At 36.5% G+C, this 21,814-nt stretch overlaps 3 protein-coding genes across 4 annotated transcripts in view; 1 reads left to right on the forward strand and 2 right to left on the reverse strand.

Annotated features, from left to right (window-relative positions):
- The first annotated feature begins 325 nt into the window (after nucleotides 1–325).
- Nucleotides 326–8,720, forward strand: Tral (LSM14 family protein trailer hitch). Of its 2 annotated transcripts, none has more exons than XM_076783403.1 (7): nucleotides 326–537; nucleotides 1,540–1,694; nucleotides 1,829–2,129; nucleotides 3,130–3,325; nucleotides 3,544–3,825; nucleotides 4,087–4,266; nucleotides 6,231–8,720. In XM_076783403.1, the coding sequence occupies exons 1-7, from the start codon at nucleotides 417–419 to the stop codon at nucleotides 6,526–6,528; spliced, it is 1,533 nt and encodes a 510-aa protein (XP_076639518.1). In that variant the 5' UTR covers nucleotides 326–416; the 3' UTR covers nucleotides 6,529–8,720. The 2 variants fall into 2 exon arrangements, with proteins under 2 accessions (XP_076639518.1, XP_076639520.1); XM_076783405.1 differs by having other exon boundaries at nucleotides 1,829–2,024.
- Nucleotides 8,096–18,168, reverse strand: LOC143348457 (uncharacterized). The gene is made up of 14 exons (XM_076778677.1): nucleotides 17,843–18,168; nucleotides 17,574–17,741; nucleotides 17,135–17,261; nucleotides 16,627–16,733; nucleotides 16,363–16,536; nucleotides 16,083–16,198; nucleotides 15,807–15,948; nucleotides 12,204–12,336; nucleotides 11,501–11,667; nucleotides 11,183–11,309; nucleotides 10,650–10,756; nucleotides 10,395–10,568; nucleotides 9,368–9,522; nucleotides 8,096–9,280 (listed from the first exon to the last, which is right to left on the reverse strand). The coding sequence occupies exons 2-14, from the start codon at nucleotides 17,664–17,666 to the stop codon at nucleotides 9,046–9,048; spliced, it is 1,857 nt and encodes a 618-aa protein (XP_076634792.1). The 5' UTR covers nucleotides 17,667–17,741; nucleotides 17,843–18,168; the 3' UTR covers nucleotides 8,096–9,045.
- Nucleotides 18,169–19,030: 862 nt separating this feature from the next.
- Nucleotides 19,031–21,814, reverse strand: part of LOC143351621 (protein FAM135A) — an 81,719-nt gene continuing 78,935 nt past the window's right edge. The window contains exons 18-23 of the mRNA XM_076783387.1: nucleotides 20,964–21,062; nucleotides 20,752–20,878; nucleotides 20,467–20,573; nucleotides 19,967–20,140; nucleotides 19,725–19,873; nucleotides 19,031–19,649 (exon numbers count right to left, since the gene is read on the reverse strand). Coding sequence (XP_076639502.1) covers nucleotides 19,514–19,649; nucleotides 19,725–19,873; nucleotides 19,967–20,140; nucleotides 20,467–20,573; nucleotides 20,752–20,878; nucleotides 20,964–21,062 — 792 coding nt within the window. The 3' untranslated portion in view covers nucleotides 19,031–19,513. The remainder of the gene's footprint in view (nucleotides 19,650–19,724; nucleotides 19,874–19,966; nucleotides 20,141–20,466; nucleotides 20,574–20,751; nucleotides 20,879–20,963; nucleotides 21,063–21,814) is intronic.

Raw genomic sequence — 21,814 nt, forward strand, 5'->3', positions numbered from 1 at the left:
ACCTTTGTAATTCTGAAAATATTATTGTATGTATTGTATTTCTCATATGTGTGCATAACAATATTACTTAACTTATTCGTATATGAAACATTTAAAATGGATATAAATATATAGAACAATTCAATTTTTTACGCTGTGTAATATTTTAGCACAATACGTAAATCGTATCGTTATAATTTTTCTTTGCAATGTTCGGTTATGTTAAACTTTAAATATCTTATTTATCTACAATTTTGTTAAGTTTGGAACTTATGAACCATTTCTGGATTCGTGGAGGGGTGTGGCGCATGCGCAATTTCTGTTGGTAGACTTGGCAGTTCGCTGTCGACCATTGGTATCAGCTGGTGGTTTCGTCAGATGGTATCGTGAATCCTATAATATCACATCGATCATCGCGCAGAAGAAAAAGATTCAAGATGAGCGGAGGAATGCCAGAATTAGGCTCGAAGATTAGTTTAATATCGAAAGCGGATATTCGTTACGAGGGCCGGCTGTTTACTGTTGATCCTCAAGAATGCACGATTGCTTTAGCTAATGGTGAGTCTCAAATCAAGATGGATACCGAACACAGTTTTGCCGCTGCTCCGTTTCCCGGTTATTTCGTTCTAGCTCCCAACGCAATTAATTGTCAATTATTATCTTTTCTTTGTTTAATATGCTATGTTTACATATCGTACACGAAAGTTCGGCAATCTCTCTGTACATATTGTATTCGAAAATGCTTTTGAAATTGTCGGTATTTGATCGTTCGGTCAAGCTTCGATACAAAACAACCGGGGTCACCCGTCACTTATAACGGGTGTTTTGCACAATATTCGTAATTTAAATGTACTTTTCCGAAACGTAATTCCGCGTTTAATATATCTTTCAACTTTTGCAAACTTTTATTCGATATTTCCAGAATTATAAGAATTTGTACTTGAACACAAAGGAGTAAAGTAGAAATATCAAACTTATATCATTTAAATATTATTTGAGTAAGCATTTATTTTCCTGTTATAGAGCTTTTAATAAGATTAGTAATACGAATTTTTTGAAAATTTTGTAGAATAATCTAAGTATCCAATTTTCTACTATTTTTATTGTAACATATTATTGTATTTTATATTTTCTTTTATAATTAAAAATAAACATTGACTAGGTTAAATTTGAAACATGAAATGTATATTTCATTGAATTCTAAATTATTTCAATGATAATAACTGTTTGTATCAACTTAGGTTGTATGAAAGCCATTGCTTATATCCACCAGTGTATGGAATGTTTCTGTTCTGTGCTTGTCTTGTTTATATCTCTTGTCCTTTCTTTTTTCAGCCATATTACAAAACTGTTACAATGAATCGTTAAATTTGAATTTTATAACATCATACTTAGAATTTATTTGTACAATTGAACTTATTATGTAAAATTTATTTCTTGTTATTACATTAAATGGATATATATTTTAGATTTTTCTTAGGTTTAATTAATATTAAAATATAATAAATCCATGTTTTTCCAAAATACGTAATATATTACTTTCTTTTTCTTGTAATATAGTACGTTCGTTTGGAACTGAAGATCGTGAGACCCAACTACCAGTGGCACCACAGAATCAAGTATATGAGTATATTTTATTCCGTGGTTCAGATATAAAAGATATTCGAGTGGTTAACAATGTTAGCTCTATTCCAAATGATCCAGCCATTGTGCAGGTAATTATAAACAATATCAGATTACTCTGTTAATGTATTTTAAATCAAATATCAACAGTGTTCAAATTATATACAAAAATATAATTTGATCTCATCTGTAATTACGATTGCTAAATAATTGTGGTTATTTATAGATGACGGTGCAACCGTCTATGAGCCAGCAGTCGTACCAGCCACAACCTAATTATGCTCATCCAATGATGGGTCAGATGGGTCCTGTGGGTGGACAATATGGGACACCCTATGGCATGACAATGGGTACCATGGGGCCGGTAATGGGAATGCCAACTGCTGCAAGGGATCCTCGTGGACCAATAAATAAACAGCCAAGTGAGTTGAGCTTGGGCTCTGCCGAACCCAATGCCATCTCTATCCCAAACTCACTACCAACGGCCAATGTCAACCCATTACCAAAAGACCAATCTCTGGAAGATGGTAAACTGTTTTTGCTATGACCTATCCTTTGCCAATGGCATGCTTGCTGCTTACTCTTTGGTAATGCTTGTTAATTTCATTTTCAAAATCAAAACTTTGTTTTCATATTGATTGCAAATTACATCTAATGCACCTACATAACACAAAAAGCCTATTATTGCCTTTCCTCTGCTTTTTTAATTGCTTACATTCTCTCACTTATGCTATGAACTACATTTTTATTGCAACTTACTTAGCTTGTGCTTGACCTTTACATTGCGAATTTTGTGTGAAACTATTAATGCTTTGAGTAGACTTAAATTTGTAGTTATCAATATACATATATGTAGATATTCAAAAATATGCAGTACATGTAAAGTAATATACAATTGTATATTTTTTTTATGCTTTATTACAATTCGAATTGCTGACTTTCTAATAGTTATGCTTTTATAATAAAATTATTGTTGTTTTTTCTTAACAATTTGTACATTATCTTGATTTAAAAATTGCTTGCTTAAGCAGTTGCAAATAGTGTTATAGAAATTAGTATTTACATTTATTATTTAATATGTAGCTATGTATTTTTTTTCTTTTTTTTAGTAAAAGTGAGTGTTTACTACGAAATTTTTAATTAATTTGTTATTATAGTTTACCTATTTCACCAAAAATTCGTGCATGACAATTTTTTTTATTGCATTAATCACAGTATTTTTTTAAGTTATCTGTTTGAATTTTATTTAAATGATATCAGAAGTATTATGCAGTAGCAAGTAACATAATAGCAAGAACAGTTGAATTTCTTTTTTAAATTAATTCTCATGTAATGTATATTCAGTGTAGTACCTTTTAATCATATTTGATTTAAAGCTAGATATAAAAATATAATATTGAACACCTTTTAAATGTTTCATATATTATGTGAAATATTTAAATAAACATTTAAATGTTTGGCCTTGAAATTGTTATTAATCCAATGTATCGAATACAAGATATATGACAGTTTATTTAATTGTCATAGGTGTATTAGATCTTATTAGCGGTGGTTCACGATCTACAACTCCAACTTCATCCTTATTGACACGAAAAAGCCCAACCATGGATCAGGGTATTCAGGTAGGCCATCAGCAGCAGCAACAACAAGGCGGTAATATTGGCAAACTCAATGACAAGACAAACATGAGAAACATTCAATCTACCCGACGTGATCACGACAGGTAATGAAATTATAATATTCGTTTTTATCGGCACTAAGTTATTAATGTTCAAAATTCACGAGTCATACTTTTATTAGGCTAAGCGCTAGGGCGGACACCAGTGTCCGTCACTAGTCTTTCTTTTCAAGTTACGCTATTTCAAAACGCTTGAACTGATGCTACTGTTCTAGAGACGTTCGTCGCATTTGTGCTTATAATTTCACACTTTTTGCTTTCAGTCACAGCGGTAACAAGCCCGGAGGTATTGTGCACCAGTATAACGAAGGAAAGCGTGATCCGATGAAGCAAGATGGTCAAATGCAAGGTCAAGGTAACCATGCGCAAGGTAACCGAGGGAATCGTGGTGGATGGATAAATCGTGGAAATATGCGAGGAAGAGGAAGAGGTCGCGGTGGTTTTAGAAATCAACCTGGTAATACTGGCGCCAAACCGAAGAATACATTGAAATTTGATAACGACTACGATTTCGAGCAAGCTAACACCGAGTTTGAGGAATTGAGGTATGCACTTGTGTTTCTTGTACAAATCTATTATTTAGCATGGTCGTGCCGGATTCGTTTCAAGCACTTATCGAAACGAGCAATGTGGAAACTATGCAAAATAAACGTCTTATGCGTTTTTAAAGTAATACATATAATATGATTTATGTTTTGCTTACGCAACGCACCGACAGATGCATTCGTCTTTTGTAATGGTTACTTGTTTTGAAAGAATTCAAGATTACGTGATATTATCAATTTTTTTTTTGTTATACATTCCAGATCGCAGTTGGCGAAGACAAAGATTGATTCTGGTGCTGATAACGAGAAGAAGGATGACAGCGGTAACGAGACTGGAGCAGGGGAGGGAGAACCTGAGGAGGAGCCGGAAATTGTTCATTACGATAAGTCGAAATCATTCTTTGATAACATTAGCTGCGAAGCTGTCGAGAGAAGTAAAGGGTAAGTGGATCATTTTATAGATTAAATAAATACTATATATTGCTTATCATATTCAGATAACAAATAAACATACATATAGTATTAAGATGTTGATTGCCCATGCTAAATCCACGCGTGACTTTCGCCAAATCATGGTTTTCTGAGCGTGATATACACACGAAACGATCGACTGCATTCGATCGATCGATTACTTCTTATATACTCGTTGTCTGTTAATCTAATCGTAATCCCCTCTAATGTAAACTATGAAACCGATGTTTTGCGTCGAAAAGCATCTACTGCAATGGCAAACGTGTAACGTATGATTATTACACGCTAAAGATTCCAATAAAAAAGTAACGACAACGTGTGCTTTCAATCTGCAAACGTGAAATAACTTTATGTCGAGTAATTTTGTTTTATACAAATTTAGTTTATTAGTTTTGTAACGGTTTGTTACTTTTATTTCATAAATACTTTTGAAATATACTTCTAATGGGGTAAATGACGCCGTCGGCCAGAAATGGGGGTTAGGTGACACTTATACAATCGAAATGTCTTCGATAAATTATGTACATTATTTTTATAATTATCATCATTTTATTACTCTTTTTATACTGACTAAAATATAATCAAAAAGAATGTATTCACAAATTATTACGAATTCCCATTAATAAGTCAATAATAGAAGAAGTCTGTACAAATTTATGTACCAGTTAGGAAAGTTAAATTTTAAGTGAACGTTCCCGCGTACCAGTTGAAGTTAAACGTGATTAAATCAAATAATTGCATATCTAAGAAGACCATAAACAATACTCGTTCTAATGACCATATGTGTAAGTATTAATAATGTAGTATAATCGTAGATTATTATAGTGGTATGTGTACAGGGTGTTCGGGAAAAATTTTAATGGGGGATTCTAGAGGCCAAAATAAGACGAAAATCAAGAATACCAATTTGTTGATGGAGGCTTCGTTAAAAAGTTATTAACGTTTAAAGTTCCGACCGTACTAAATTTTTTTCTCGAAAATGCGCAAGATTTCGGGGGTATGTCTATTGACCAAAAATGATTGTAATTGACTCCCGCAACCAAAAATAATTTTTCTAAAACGATTTGAAATTTTTTTTTTCTGCCGAAAAATTTCACACCTTCTCGAATTTTTTTCTAGAAAATGGGTAGGATTTCGGGGGTATGTGTATTCACAAAAATGATTGTAATTGACCCCCGCAACCGAAAATAATTTTTTCAGAATTAATTAAAAATTTTTTTTTTCGTCGAAAAATTTAGGCACCTACCCCCTGTCGATTTTTCTTAAAAATTACTTTTTCTAATACTTTTTTGTAGGTACCCATGGGCTCTACTTCAGAAAAAAGTTTCATTGAAATATATTCACTGTTATAGGAGTTATGGCTGTTTGAAAATTGGACCATTTTTATGGGGTTTTTCTCATTTTGCGGGGTCAAAGACCAACTTTTCGAATATTTTTGCGATTTGTACATATTCTCCATCAAAATACGCGTAGTTTGCTTTTTTAAACATTAAAATCGTCCAATCCGTTCAGAAGTTATGATGTTTTAAAGATACGCATGAAATTTCAGTGAAACATATCGACGCTATGGTCAGACATGAAATTTTCGGTAATGAATTTTTTTCTCGAAACTGAGTAGGATTTCGGGGGTATGTTTGTTGACCAAAAATGCTTGCAATTGACCCCCGCAACCGAAAATAATTTTTCCAGAACGATTTGAAATTTTTGAATTTAATTTTGAATAACTTTTTAACGAAGCCTCCATCAACAAATTGGTATTCTTGATTTTCGTTTTATTTTGGCCTATAGAATCCTCCATTAAAATTTTTCCCAGGGGTGACCAAACACCCTGTATGATTCATATTCAGAAAATGATCGAAAGTTGCTTATTTATATATGCTCATTTATATGAATGAAACAAAATAAAAAAGTTGCGTTCAAAAATTTTATTACAGTCGTTTCCAACGTACGGATTGGAGGACAGAGCGCAAATTGAACTCGGAAACATTTGGTGTATCGTCAACGAGGCGTGGTGGTTTTCGCGGACGTGGTTATTATAACCGTGGAATGGGAGGCATGTATCGAGGCGGTGGTGGTACCGGTTTCCGCGGTGGTTACAGAGGTTCCAAAGGCGGAAATCGTAAACCCGTTAACCAACAACAACCGGATAATCCTGGCAGTCAAAATCAATGCACGACCAACGAACAATCCACTACTCAATCGCAGCAGAATAGTCGCGTTGTATCTTTTTGAACGAGCAACGTGCTACTATAAATATATATATAAGTATTTACTTTAGATTAAGATTTTTACGGTACGTGCTCTGCCCTTACGGACTGATTCGAATTCGAGTTTGAAAAGGATTCAATGATTTCAAGAAAATAAAATAAAAGAACAAACAAGAAAGATAAAAAGTTCTTTGAGAGAACTTTATCTCTAAGAGTCTTTTGTATTGCCATGCAGGAATATCGTAGGGTATTAATCGATGCTTTGCAAGATTTGCGTTTAGAGTTTCTCGACAAAACAAATATGAATCTTATTGTTGTAAGTAGTTAATTTTCAAAAACTCGATATTCAGAGCCGTCGTGTCCTACGAGTTAAGAGAAAAATCGTCGAATGCTTATGAATGTAACAAGTACAATACACGCCGGACGGTAGAATGTTTGTAAAACATACGTGAAGTAACCGTTGCAAACACTTGAAATTATACTCGTACGAACGTCATTAACTCGACAAGTATGCAACTACGACTAAGAAGAGAACAATAAGAATCTCAAGGGAAATTTTTGTAATACGACAGGTATCTATAAAGATTTCGAGGAGGATGGTAATAAAAATGACCAATTAATTTTTTGTGTTGCATGTATTGTGATTCGGTTGAAACGAAAACACGTAAAACATTATTCTCGATTGCAGCTCTTTGCGAGTAAATGGAATAAAAATTATTACAGTGGAAACAAGTGGAACATGCGTACAATCGCAAATAGTATAGGACAATATATTATGGTTAATTTCGAAAAGTCAAAACTTTATTTATTTAAGATGATGACCGATATATGCGGGTTAAGGTGAAATAATTATTTTACTCGTATATTTACCGGGGAGTTTTGATTTTCGAACAGGAACATTAAATTGTTTCGTATGAAGAAAGAAAACGAGAAAAGGAAAAAAAAAAGAAAAAAAAAGGCAGAAATTGATTTTGTATGGTTCATAGAGGTAGGCGAACGAAGCCGAATCGTACATCGATTTATTGACTATTAGTTTTTGAAATATTGAACGTGGTATGTTAGATATAAGTGAAAATGAGAGTGCGAATGCCTTCCTGTAGTTCGACTACATTTAATAGCTTCGAGTTTCGAAGAAATCGTTTAATGTACGAGAACGCTGTGCGCAGACTGCGGATAGTGTTACGTGAGTGAGACTCTACAAGCATGATAATGTCCTTAAAAATATAAGACGCAAAAGAGAAAGGCAGAATAGGTATATTATTTGCGACTGTTATTTTCTTATGGACTCGTATGGAGTCCCAAGCGTATACAGATATAAACATACATAACATGAGATTTAGTTACGTGTGAGTCGAAAGAAACCTCCATAAGCTATCAGTAAAGTTGCAACGTAAAGTTAAAAAGAATGCATATATGAATAAAGATAAGTAAAAGTAAGGAATATGGGGGAAAGACAAAAAAAAAAAAATTAACTTTTAAGTTTTATGCATTGCGTGTTTGAAGAATCCACGCTGTATGCGGTTTTCCGATAATAAATTTTTGTTTTTTTACAGCGAATATTGTGAATTCCCAATGCTGAAATAATACTGAAATAATAAAAGTAACGTTTATTGTACTCTTTAAGCCCACCAATTACACAGTGAGATTTGTCCAAAAGTATTTGTCAATTATCGTTGATTTTTCGTATGAAGAACTGTTCGACATAAATACTTGTAAATTGACAGTACTAAAAAGTTTGAAATAAAAGAGACACGATCATATATAAAAATATAATTATTTTCAGTTTAATCTTATGACATTGAGTGTGATGGCGTTGATTTATGTACAAAGTGCGATGTTCATACCAGGCACGTCAAACACACGGTCCGGCCTGTTTTTGTGGCCGGTTTGATCCGTTCAGTTGATAAAAGAATGTGTACAATGTAATTCTTAGTTAAACAAAAATGTACACACGTTTGAAATAGTTTTTAAATGCTGTAAAATAAATTGGCTCTCGGATCAGAATAAGTTTGACATGCTTGCTTTACACTACATCAATTACTAAGAATACCAAGCAGTATAGCTTAAATTTCTATCCTCGATCTGCGTGGTTTAAGGGGGTAGCCAAGCCTTAGAACGAAATATCGACCTTTTGTTAACTTTATATACCCGAGAAACATTTGATTAATGTTTTGTTAAAATTTCTCTTTTTCTCTGTTCGTTGAGTAAGGTCGTCGTGGTAAAAAATATAAGCCTGTCTATTTCGAACGAAAGGAAAAACGAACATTTCATATGTTGCATGTCTGATACGTAATTTTCAAGACATCGGTGCTCGAAATAGAAAGCTTTCGGGATACGCAAAAATCTCAGAATTCCTTCGAAGATTTTAAGGTTTGACTACTTCCTTGTGTTTGTAACTTCCGATCGTCCTTTGACAACTTTTCAAAGATTGCCAATTCCCTGCAAATCCTGACGTTCAACGTGCAGCGACCTCGACGTTTCTGACGTTCTTATAGAACACGGAATATCCCGATCGTAACCGAGACGTCCCGTCGTCGTTTCGTCAAGCGCAGCTCATCAGACCTGTTCGCGTGTTGTCGCAGATCTCTCTTATCGGGCGACCTCTCGACGTCACTTTGGTCTCGACGAGCGTGAAATTGTTCTTGTAAGTGCGACGCAATGTGCGCGGATTCGGTACGTAAACTTCGTACGGACTCCGACCGTTCTCGACGACCCATATGCTACCAGATTCTCCGATCCTCAGTATCGACATCAGACCTTGAGCCACTACGTAAGGCCTACATCGAATAACAAATAAAGAAACACGATAAAAAGCATTCTTTTTTGTTGGACAACGGCCAACGATCCGAAGGAGAAACACTCACGTTTGTATCGAGAATTGTTCAAGATTCTTTACGAAGTCCGCCTTCATGACCCTGGAGAGTAATTTATTCGGACTGTCCACCGTGAGTGCTGTCTCCGTCAAGCCTGGACACAGAGTTATCACGCGGATACCGGTCTTCTCGTACTGATAAGAATCCTGATACAAATTAATTTCGTCTTTATGAGCAAATTAAGCTGATTTTTCGGTACGAAATTATTCGAACAAATCTTATTATGTAACGAAACGACGTCTCTGCCTCTGCTTTGTGGCTCTCCAAGTTTTATAACATTTATTGTACTCTTGTATTATTGTATATGGGATAGAATACACAATGATTTTATAATGAAAACTTTAACGATTTAATACAGCGATTTCCAAAATTTTTGTGAGGCGATCGAGTTGGTCTTTCATAAACTGGTAGATTGAAACCAAGCTTTTCAATATTGTCGATCAGAAAACGTCGTTTTATTAAATAATAAAAGTTATTTGAATTATTCTTCAGAATCGATAAATTCAAATGTTGTATATGTTCCATAAATTTTTTATTTTAAGTTCGAAGTTCTAAATTCAGATACGTATTGTATCCGTGAACTAAGGGTTAAACAAATATTGTTTGACCAGGTTGCGATACTACACGCGATACGTTTTAATCTCTTATTTTATAGACATAGTGTATGCAGTAGCGAATCACTGCTTAGATAGTGGAGGGGTTTGTCTCGGGCTTCGTGTGCCCTAAACCAACGGAAAAGTTATAAAATTTATTTTACTTCTCAATGTTTACTCGTACGAAGAATTTCTTTGTACGATAATAAAAAATAATTTTTACCAAGTGTCTAATTGTGTTCAATAGTGAAATAAGAACGAACAGTGTAAAACAAAATTTTAGTCTCGTGTACCTAATAATGTGTTTTATAATGGAGCAGCACGTCAACATATTTCGAGCCTCCAAAATTGGTAATTATGAAATTTTATATTATTTCTTGCGAAAAAGATTCAAATATTTTGTAATAATATATAAATTATCTTACAGCGAGAGATTGGGAGAGTCCGATGATGGCGTGTTTGGTCGCCGTGTAAACCGGAAGTTGGGCCGTGCTTCTGATGTCTATCTGCTGGCTCACGTTCACCAAAGTTCCGCCGTGTCCAAGATTGTCTCTGCTCATGTATTTCACGGCTAGCAACGCGGTAGAAATCATCCCTCCCTAAAATATTAATCGCAAACGTTGACGTCACTGGATCGAAAACTGACCAATAGGAAAGAAAACAGTCCCCTCGTCACTTACAATATTCACTGCTATTTCTTTTTCCCATCTTCGTTCGTCCAGTATACCAGCATTGTTCACAACAATGTCGATATCGTTCATCAGTCTTACGGCTTCTGCGAAAGCCTCTGTAATTCACAAATTTATTTTTATTAGAATTTTACGTTTATTAAAATTTGTTATTTTCAAGTTAGAATACTGAGGGTTCTAACGCGGTCGACTCGCGGCTGGCAGTGGGTGTAGGGGTGGAAGGAAGGCTCTTTGAACCCTCTGCTTCACCGTTAAACACAAGTTAATATCTTATAATTTTTCGAATGGATCGAAAGGTAGAACGAGTAGTGCACGCGATTCGAAGCAGTCAGGCTTTTTCGAATAATCAAAATATTTATGTTTTCATTAGATCAAGGTTCGAGCAGCGTATGCGCCGTTATCAATTATGCGATTAGAACTGCTGACGTTTCAGGAGCCCGGTAATTGGTATCGACGACGTTATCTGGGGTTGGCGATTACATTTTATCGCGTTCTCTCTGAGCTAATTATAATCAATGACTTGCCAGTCATTCGTTCGTAGTTGGACACGTCGGCGTGAATGAAATGCACCTTCTTCTCTCCGCAGGACTTCTCTATGCTTAGTTCTATCCTTTTCCCAGCCTCGGCGTCGATGTCCAATATAGTTATTCTCTGAAATCGAACGAAATTTGTACAGCGATTCCAAATATAGTTAGAATCTCTTTTACCACTTTATTCAATTACTTTTAATTATATATACTAAGATTTTTGCTCGAAAAGGATTAACTCGATTCTTAAACCCACGCAAAATATTATTAGTGCAGTGTTTTCGTGAGTAATGTATAGTTTATTTAAACTCTTACGTTTGCGCCGTGCTTCAAAAAGTGATTGAGGAACGCGTGTCCCAAACCGGCAGCACCGCCAGTGATTAGGACGTTCTTTCCAGAAACCACTCCGTTTATCGCTTCCATTTCCTTTGCCTTGTCGGACGAAGAAGAACTTCTGCGTCTGTTGTTACCAGTGTTTCTTTCTGTAAAATTATACCCCAGAACTCGTTATTGGAACGTGAATTCTCAAGATACCGAAATAGAAATGCAAGTCAAATCTAGTCAGGTTTTTAGTTGTTTCAGAACCATTTTCCTGCACACCATGACGTTAGCAAGCTTATTAAATCTTTACCGAAGAAGAGAAAGCCCAACAAGCTTGGTTCACACCATAGTCTATGAATAAATAAACAAAGAATAGGCTCCACCGCGCTTAAATTCTAATTTTCTTCTTTAATTGTTTCAGGGTCGTTTTCTCTTCTTCGACACTATGAAGTTAAAAATCTTCAAGAGGAGAAGTCTACAAAATTCAAGGAAGAATAGAATCAGCAGTAAATTCCGGTAGGAAAAATCTGATTTCTTATGCAGTAATCTCAATAATCACGTTAACGAAGTATGTCTAGAGATAGAAGAAATGTTTCTTAGGTGTTTTGTTTGCCGCATCGAATTTGCAATCAATTTACATCCAGATTTCATTATTTTCCGAATATCCTCGCACTGTTTCGTGTACGATCGAACGTACCCATTTCTCTTCGGAGTTTGCGACGAGCCGGAAGCACGAGTGATAGATCGGTCAGAGGCGAAGTGTCACGAGGAGGGTCAACGTGTCCCGGCGTACTGAAGCTCGTTTGGTCTTCTACTTTGGTATTTATACTCTAGGAGGAGTGTCTCGTCGCGACGATAACGTCAGGGCGCGTGTTTTTATCTCCAAGGAGCCTCGTGGATGGCTGACGACCGTGCAGTCGCTCCTCTCCGCGTCCACCCTGGGATAGACGGATCTCGAACAATTGATAGGGCCGTTAATTAACCATTCCCGTCTAAACTAATTAATTCAGTCGCGGTTCGTATCGCGTTTACCCTCGGTGGGCAGGATCGTTGGCGGGATCTGTAAGGTAAATGCCCAGTAATCGAATACTTTTAATCCTTGGTAATGGTGGCTATCCTTTCCCTGTTGGCTACGGTTTTAATCTTGTTCACGCGAGCTAAAGTGCGTACGTCCATTAAGAACGCGGTGTTTATCGAAGTATAAAAATACTACACAATGGTTATTTAATAACGTTTAATCCGTTGTTTTGACTATTTGTTTTTCACACGCGTGAAGAAGATTGAGGTGATATCCTTATTAATAATTGAAGAAAGATATTCGCGAATATGAATTCGATATTTGGTGATTTGAGATCAGATGATCTTAGTTTTTCTTATCATACAAGTGTTGTTTTTTTATTAGAAGACATCATATTGTTAAATTATTTGATAGGTATTATCAATGTTATTGGAAAGGACTTAAACTGGTAGGCTGAAAGTTTTGAAAGTAAAAATATTTATATTTTCTGGAAAAGTACCTATCCTAGTTATTGGTTCTATTTTATTGTATTTCATATTCCCATAGAGTTTCAATGTTTTATAACTGATTTCATGTATATGAAACTACTTCTAAAGTAATATTAATATTCAATAGGACTCGCTCGAAGTTAGCTGGCGACCCACATTTTGGGAACCTATGACCTAAATCAGTGGCCCACGGACCCTAAGGGGGTAACCACCGATCTAGATCATTTTGTCAGTTTCTGTTGCTAAATTTCTACATGGATTTTTTTTTCTAGGGAAGATCGAGTCCACCTGCTCTCGATGCTTGCTTTCTAGATAGTAAATGCGTCGCAGACGAATCATTCCAAGAAACGGAAAGTGGTCAAAAGGTAGCTGTAAAGGTCATTCGACGTAACATCGTGCAATATCAACATTCGATTAGCGGAAGAGTTTATGCAACGCAGATCCTGGTGCAACGACCTTGTAATAAAAACCTATCGTCGTAGGTCAATCCTCATATCGTTCGAGATCGTGACTTCTGTAATTCCCACGCGATATTGCGTAAAAAAGAACTAGAGATCAGGGGTATTTTTATTTGACTCGTTTTCTCTGAATTTTCCAACGCGTCATTTGTTTCAACATTTTCCTTATGCGTGGATAGATTCTATCGATATATTCGATAATGTTCTTACTAACTAATCGTCGACTAATTGTAATTTTTTCTTTCTTACTCCGATTCCTCCGTCTATCAAAGTCCAGCCAAATATTCATCGATGCTCAAAAATCTTACAGCTCTTTTTGTACATTATAGAACATTTAGATACCTTCCAGACTAATGTACACATTCTGCAACAAAGTTGCAAGCTCTCTTTTTGAACTTAATACCCTCGGTGATGAGTATCGTTAGGGGTAAACGCTTGGAACGCACCATTTTAGTTTCGATAACGAAAATAAGTACGGTGTAAGTTGAGTCTGCATTTTTTTTAATTTTTTGTTCTGTTATGAGGCCTCGATCGGAGACGGTTGCGAGTAAATAGTGTTGGACAAACATAATTTACCAGAGAGTCGTGTGGCGCGCACGGCTGATAAAGAATCGACGTACGCGCAGCTCGTGCTCCGCGGTCAGTTATCGGGGGAGAAGTGCATTTAATGTCGGTCTCGACGCGCGGACCATAAATCACAGAGGAACTGTACGTCTTTGCGATATTGCAATTGATTAGAAACCAGTGGCAATCGGTTCGCGGTGAACTTTACTCCGAATAATCGACCGACGAACTGGACACGACGCGTGCGCAATTTTTTGTTTTTCTTCTTCCGTCACTCGCTGCCCAAGTATACGCAGAGGCTCACCGAACAGGCGTTTGCCAAAAAAACATTCCTCTTCTCAATTTATATATTTTTCTAAATGCCCATCGACGCTCGAAATCGAAGAAATTTATCAGTGTTTATCGAGTTGCCCCTTGACGATCCTGTTTAATATTTTCTCACCATTCGATGAAAAATTGTCGAAATTGATCATAGCTGTTAGAGACAGGCGACACCTATTTCGAAGAATACAGCTCTGAAAGATATCCTGTCTTTTAGAAAAGTTATCCCTACGGTTTTAGTATCGATATAAAAATGTTGGGTTTGGAAATTTACAGTAATACACTTACCAAGATATCTTGGTGAAAAATTTCATAGTAAACGAGAAAGCAACCTGAGACGACAGAATTCGCGTGCTTGGCGCATTTCATAGATAAATGTTTTTTTCCGCAGAGTGACACTCTTAATTCTCGTCGACGTTTCCATAGAATGTTGAATAGCGTGTTGACGGGTTATCGCTTATTCGACCCGGTTGTATAGTTTTGTGCACATGACAAAACGATTCGCCAACGATGCGATTCTTTATTGCCACGTGCAACTATGTAAACACGTTGCAGTGAGTAATTGTCGGAGAAAACCTACGGATTACCATTGCTAGTAGAGCCATTCTTGACAAAATGAACTCAGGGAACAGGTTCTACTATCTTGACACTGCTGTTAAAAAGTATATATGGAAAAGAAATTACAACTTTTTTTATTCTATTATAATTCAGATTGGAATTATAATTGGCTTTAATCATTTAATAGCCTTGATAATTACAGATTAGTTAATGAATCGTACACTATTTTTTCTTAGCTGTACAATATGAAATCTCCAATTAAAAAGTTAGCAACTTCTTACTTTTTTACAAAGATTTAACTTCTCTCCCTACGATGCTGTTATAGAGTCTATAAAGAAGCTTTACAGATGTTCATTATTGATAATTTTATCTTAGACTCTGTTAAATAGTCGTTGAGATACGTAAGAAATTAAAAAAATCTCGCGTCTTTATACCATCCTATTTTTACTCATTAAAATGCCTGATAAAAGATAGGGAACCAAAGTTCAAGCGGTCCAATTTTTTTCGTTTAATCGAATCTCTAGTGGTCTCTGATATCGTGCCATTATGGATGTGGGGTCCAATGAGAATTTCGTAGCTTCGTGAGGATTTTGCTTCGAGGGATTTCCAAAATTACCGATGGGGGGCCTGATTATACAATTTCGACAGTCTGTCGCTAACTTTAGAACCTTTTCGTGGTTTCATAATGTATTAAATCCATTTTCTTTCATTCACGGAACGCGTTGTCTCGATAGTAATATTGTTATCCGATCGATTAACAAATTGTTTATTAACACAACTTTTATTAGCTCCGAAATAAATGTATTTCGATTTACAATTCTATCATGAATATCAGGAATTATAATAATAATAATACTAAGATTGTATGTACAGAATCCCCTAATTCTATGTTAATTTTCGAGATCGTCGGGCTTTTGCGGCAGACTGTCGCACATCTGAATCTCGTAAACGGGCTTTCCGTCCTCGCTGATCCAGACGCTTCCATTTTGCGCGCACCTGATCACGTAAACGAGCCCGTGAGCGATGCTGTCCACCCTACGAAAATAAAACACCGTAAGAACAATAATATCCAGGGTCCATTACGAGCCACGAAATAAATAAATTCGTTTCATTAATTATCGTTTCAGCTAGAACTTGGAATCGTCGAAACTATTCGCGATGAAACTCACTTCTGCGGTTGGTATTTGTTTATCGGTTCTCCCTCCGGAAGATCGTTCGAAAGTGGCTCGAATTCGGGACACAGGACTATTATCCTGACGCCTGTTCTCCGATAGTGATAGGGTTGCTGAAGTTAAGAAACAAAATAGGTATTGTAAGTATAATAGAAAACGGTAGGCTTTTTAAGTGCATATTTTATTGCAAATAAAAAATATATATGCATTCGTACAGTACTACCCTCGTCAGTCGGTGTTAAGTTAAGAGTTAGATTAAAATTAAGTTGAAACTTACAGCGAACGAACGACTGAAGCTAACCACTGCGTGTTTCGTGGCCGAATACACCGGAAGTTGCGATAACGAGCAGAGACCAGCCACAGACGAAACATTTACGATAACGCCACCCTTGCCTCCGGCGTCCTTTTGCATCTGTTGTATTCCTAGAAGCGTCCCGCGTATCACGGCGGTCTGCGTAAATCAACCTCGATTAACGCATTATGACGTCGTATCGCGACAATTTCGATTTAAATATACTATCTTCGCAACATTGTTGCTTACCACGTTCACGTCGATGGCTTTCGCGAAGTCGCTTTCATTAATCACGCCGGCATTGTTTACCAGAATTTGCAGACCGCCCAGTGTGCTTACAGCTTTCTTGAATGTCTCTGTCACAGTATCAGATAAACGATTCGATTGCGATTGTTCTTCTCAGAAATTACATAAACGTTCGCGTGATAGATATTTATAGTTTTCCAAATGCTTCCGTAGAACTTGGTTTCGAAATATTCTCAGTTCTTTTAATTCAATGCAATGATTTTTTGACCAACGAAAAATCTGGTGAACCGAATATCAGTGGCCACGGACGATTCCTTTATTGTTTGTCAAACGTCGACCTTTGTTTCATCTTAATTAACGACGCTTGTTTTGACTAACTATAAAGTTCGATAGCCAGTATCCGCGAAGATATAAAAATCAATTCGGATGACACCGCAGCGCCTGTCGTCGCGAAACGAAACCGAGCAGGATCGTTCGTTTTATAATGAAATTTTAGTTTGTTTATAATTACCGTCGAATTCGGAATTGTTGGTGACGTCGCAACGAAAGAATACAGCTCGATTGCGACCGAATTCCGCGTTCAGCGTGTTCATCGCTTGCATCCCATGGGTCTCGCGAATGTCTATCATGGCGACCATCTGAAACCCCATTCTTACGATCGTAAATCGTATAAATAAAATTCCATTCTATATTATCTACTAAAATTTTGTAAAACGTAGGAAAGTAACATGACGTATTTGTCCCCGTTATTTTTAATCGTATCCCTCCCCTCGCTAAATTTTTAGATACGACGTTGATGGCTTCGGTGCATTCATAGTAACGCGATCATGTTTTTCTGACGTCAGTATACGTTCTTTTTAAAAACGTGTCTTCAATGCATTCACATGAATTTTATCTCGTTCAGATAAGTCGCGATCCCCCCCCCTGCGACCATTAACGCCACAACTTACAGAGACGCCATTTCGCAGCAGCTCTCTGCTAATGGTCAGACCCAAGTCACTCGCAGCTCCTGTCACGATCGCTCTTTTATCCTTGATCTGCATGATTTCGATTCGACTGTCTCCTTTTCCCCCTCAAAGAACGATTGGACACTCCTCGAGGACTCTCGAAACACTCCTCTATTTCCAAAAATGGAGAAACGTCGTGGGTACGAACAGAAAGAGAACATTTTTAAAGCTATTGAAATTATTTTAGACTCGTTTTTAAAGATCACACTCACTCGACGCTCTAATAATACCCTTTTAAGTGACTCCAAAAAGAAATATTATGATGAAAGATGATTCACGGATACCAGTTTACCTTTTTAAGGAAGAAGATTATAGTTTTGGAACCGAATTACCCTCGTAACGTTTGTGGAGCAACTTGGAGGGACATTCACTGCTGGTCGTCGATTCGACGCGTTCATTTACAAGAAGATGGCCACCTCGAGCGAATTAGATTTCGATTTCCGTCGGGCAGGGTGGAAGGTTTAGTTAACGGGAAGCGAGAACCGAACGACAAGGCAAGCAACGTCTCGGTTGTCACTGGTGGCCGTTCGGTTCTCGCTGCTTTTCTTCGAGTTGATATGGAAGAAACCTCTTGGCTCGCGTATCGCGATCTTCGACCTCCCGCGCCATGACGTTTCGAATTCGCGGACGCTCGAGTCTCTTTCTATCAGCATTGCAACGCAATTCGCCCCTTGATCTTTCGCCGGCTTCCGGAAGCCTCGATGTTCCCGCCAAAAAACAAACGCGTCGAACGATTAATCCGAACGAAAGCTGATTTTTTCACTATGGAAATTGATTTGATTCTTGAAAATAATTGTGAAAATAATATGGAAACAAAGCCACATTTCGAGTTTCGTAGATATATTTTCATTTTTCATTATCATCGTTTGCTAGTGTGAAAGTTCTTGGAATAGTTATACAGGTAACATGATAAATATTTGTGTTCGTGGACTTGCGCCATTTTCATAATACGTTCGTCATAAGGAAATTTACGTCCTTGACAGTGAAAACTTCTTTATAAATAAAATCAATATTTATCGCGTTGCAATAACACCATTTTCCGTAGAAGGAAAGATTAGATTCAGCATAATAGCACTGCAACGCAAATTTACCAGGAACCGATTTGTTTGCGAATAGTTTTGTTTACCTAATACTTATAATCACGGTTATCAATGCTACGCGATCTAGTACAATAAATAGAGTTTTGAGATGAAGATTGAACTCTCGTACACGCGTACGGAATATGAAATACCTTATAAATTATCAAATTTTAAATTTGCATTTAAAAAAAATTCCATTTAAAGAATCTGAACTTCAGAAGATTATTCGGGGATGCTGATTAAAAAAATTATAAATCTAGTGGAATATATCGAGACTTGTTTTCCATTACAGTAGGAATTAAAATGAATCGAAAGACGGTGTTGCAGACAGTAAATTTAATTTCTATTGCAAATATATATTTACTACAAAAGCAGTTCAGTCGTTCCATACTCTCTTTCAACTTCCTTACAAAACAGAGAACGAACTCCACGCAATGACGATATTTAAAAATTATGTCATCAGAGATATTATTCGTTAAATAACATTCTGAGCTTCCAAACGGACATTCAATTTTTAATAAAAATTGGTTCGTAAGTACGGATCGTTATAATTGCAATTTCGTTCGTCTCTTTGTCCCATAAACATTTTCTAGACTTTAATCGAAATAAGACAGTGGACAAATGTCAAAGTTGCAAAATTATTTCAGCGCAAGCGAATATTCGATCGTAAAAAAAAGAGTTTCGATACAAATCGGTCTTAAAAGTTACTCTAAAATTCCCATCGTTTTTTACAAGAACAATTTTGCTCATTCAATCGTTTTGCGTATATTTTTCAGATGCGTTAGGAAAAGCGAGAATCTGTCTTCACAGTTTGAGATTCACTTTCTTGAAAGGCGGAAACTCGACGGCGTATGGTTGTTCTCCACCCTCGCTGACCCAAACAGCCCCATTTCCTCCTTTTTGAATCAGTTCCACCATGGCGTTTCCCACGTTTTCGACCCTGAACGAATAAAAAGTAAGTAAACAATGCACGATGCAAGTTAAATTAATAAAATTCTATTTCAGACAAACTCACGTCTGCGATGGCAGGTTCTTCATGGTTGTTCGGAGATCTTCTAGGTCGACAAAGTCGGGAGTCGTTGCCTCCATTTCGTCGAACAATGATGTTGTTGTGACTCCAGGACACATGACGAGAACTTGAACTCCAGTCTTCTTATAGCTCGCCTGGAATAATAATTACAAACACGAGAATTAGTGAAAAATTACATTTGACGCAGTTAAAATTTTTAATCGTATACAATTGTTTTCTAAATTCACCTGCAAACCGCGACTGTACGCGAGCACATCGTGTTTGCTGGAACTATACGCTGGAAACACTGGGTAGATCTTGAGACTCACAATGGACGCGATATTAACTAAGATACCTCCTTTGCCGCCCTTGTGTTTGCCCATGGCGTCCATGGCGAGCAAAGAACCGTGGATCACGCCACCCTGAAATTTTAATTATTCCATGTTACGTGACTGAAGCAATAACTAGTAACCAGCAAAAAAAAGAACATGTTTCCAAGCGAATGCTTCGCAATATTATTTTTTCTACGAGTCAAATATATTAAGTTATTATTAAATTACTGCAGAACTAATTGAGGGAATTATTATCTCGTTATAGTATTTCTTGCATAAATATGTTTCTCTATCAACTAAAAGAATCACTCACGTCGTTTGTTAATTACGAATCGTTTCTAATCAGCTTGGATATGTATATTGTAATTCTAAAAGATTTGAGGATATTCAAATGTATTTGATTGCATTGTACTTACAACATTCAGACGGATCATCTGTTCCCATTTTTTCTCGTTGAGCATACCAGCATTATTAATGACAATGTCCACGCCATTGAGAGCGCTTACAGCTTTCTTGAAGGTGTCTGCGAAAAGAAAGCTCGTTTCTCAACACTTTCCTAGACTCTGAATATTTAAGTCACCCCTAATATCGTTCACGTTTAATATCAAATTTTAACCAAGTAGTAGATCTCGTTTATTCGAACAGTCGAATATCGAACAATCTACGCTAGTTGTTAGAACAGTTTATAAATCGCGAAATACCTTCGAATTGTTGGGTGTTGGTGACGTCGCAAGGGTGGAACGTAGCTTTGCCTTTTCCATATTGCTTTTCCAAATTGGCTGCCGACGCGACGCCGGGCGAGGTGCTCAAATCTAAAATGGCGACAGCCTAAAAACGATAAGAAAAGTATTCCAGCGACACTTTCGAAATTATAAACGGAAAATTCGTCCGGCGTTGATAAAAAAAAATTCACTTTTGCTCCATTTTCCAGCATTCGTTGCGCGTACGTGTATCCAAGTCCACTGGCAGCTCCCGTGATCAAAACATTCTTGTTCTTAATGTTGTCCATGGTCTGCGAATAAATTTCTCGTGAAAACGTCGACGCTCGAGTAATATATTTTAAATTTAAAATTTTTTAAATTCAGTCGAAGTAAGATTTTCGAAATTTTTAGATTCTTTATCAATTTAAAAAATGATGAATGTTGAATGTCGATACGCGGAACTAAAAGAAATTAATGTTCGATTCGACTCACTGGGTTGGTAGTGGCTGTTTCGTGGATTTTCGAGAAACACGATGCGTTCGGGAGGTTTACTAAACGAAGAATGGAAAGCTTTCTGTGGCTTGCCAAATTAAATAGAAAACACGAGTGTTGCTTGTTGATATGTCGCTGTTTATCGTACGCGACGGCGTCAAAACGTTCCCCTTTCTTTTTTCGTGATAAAATAGTATACCTTGATAAGACAAGTTACGCAACGAAACATTAAAGTTCACAAAATATTTATTGTTTAATTTATTTATTCGCGTCTCGTCATCGTAAATGTTTTGAGTTACGTGTTTCTTACATGATTGTTTAAATATTGATTAAGACGGTACTTAGAATTCGTTGTTAATACGTTAGTATCATTAACAGCTGGTAGTTTTATTCATTTCTTGTCTTTCTTAAACGTGGAAGTTAAAATTAGATATGTGAAATTATCACGTATATTACGAGGACAGGTATCTCAAAGTCGATGGTAAACTTTCGGTTTTTGTAATTTATTTAAATGGAACAATATTCTAATATAAATTAATGTAAAAATACAAATGGTCCTCCGTCGATTATC

The sequence above is a fragment of the Colletes latitarsis genome, chromosome 2 (genome assembly GCF_051014445.1).
Source record: "Colletes latitarsis isolate SP2378_abdomen chromosome 2, iyColLati1, whole genome shotgun sequence".
Classification (NCBI taxonomy): Eukaryota; Metazoa; Arthropoda; class Insecta; order Hymenoptera; family Colletidae; genus Colletes; species Colletes latitarsis.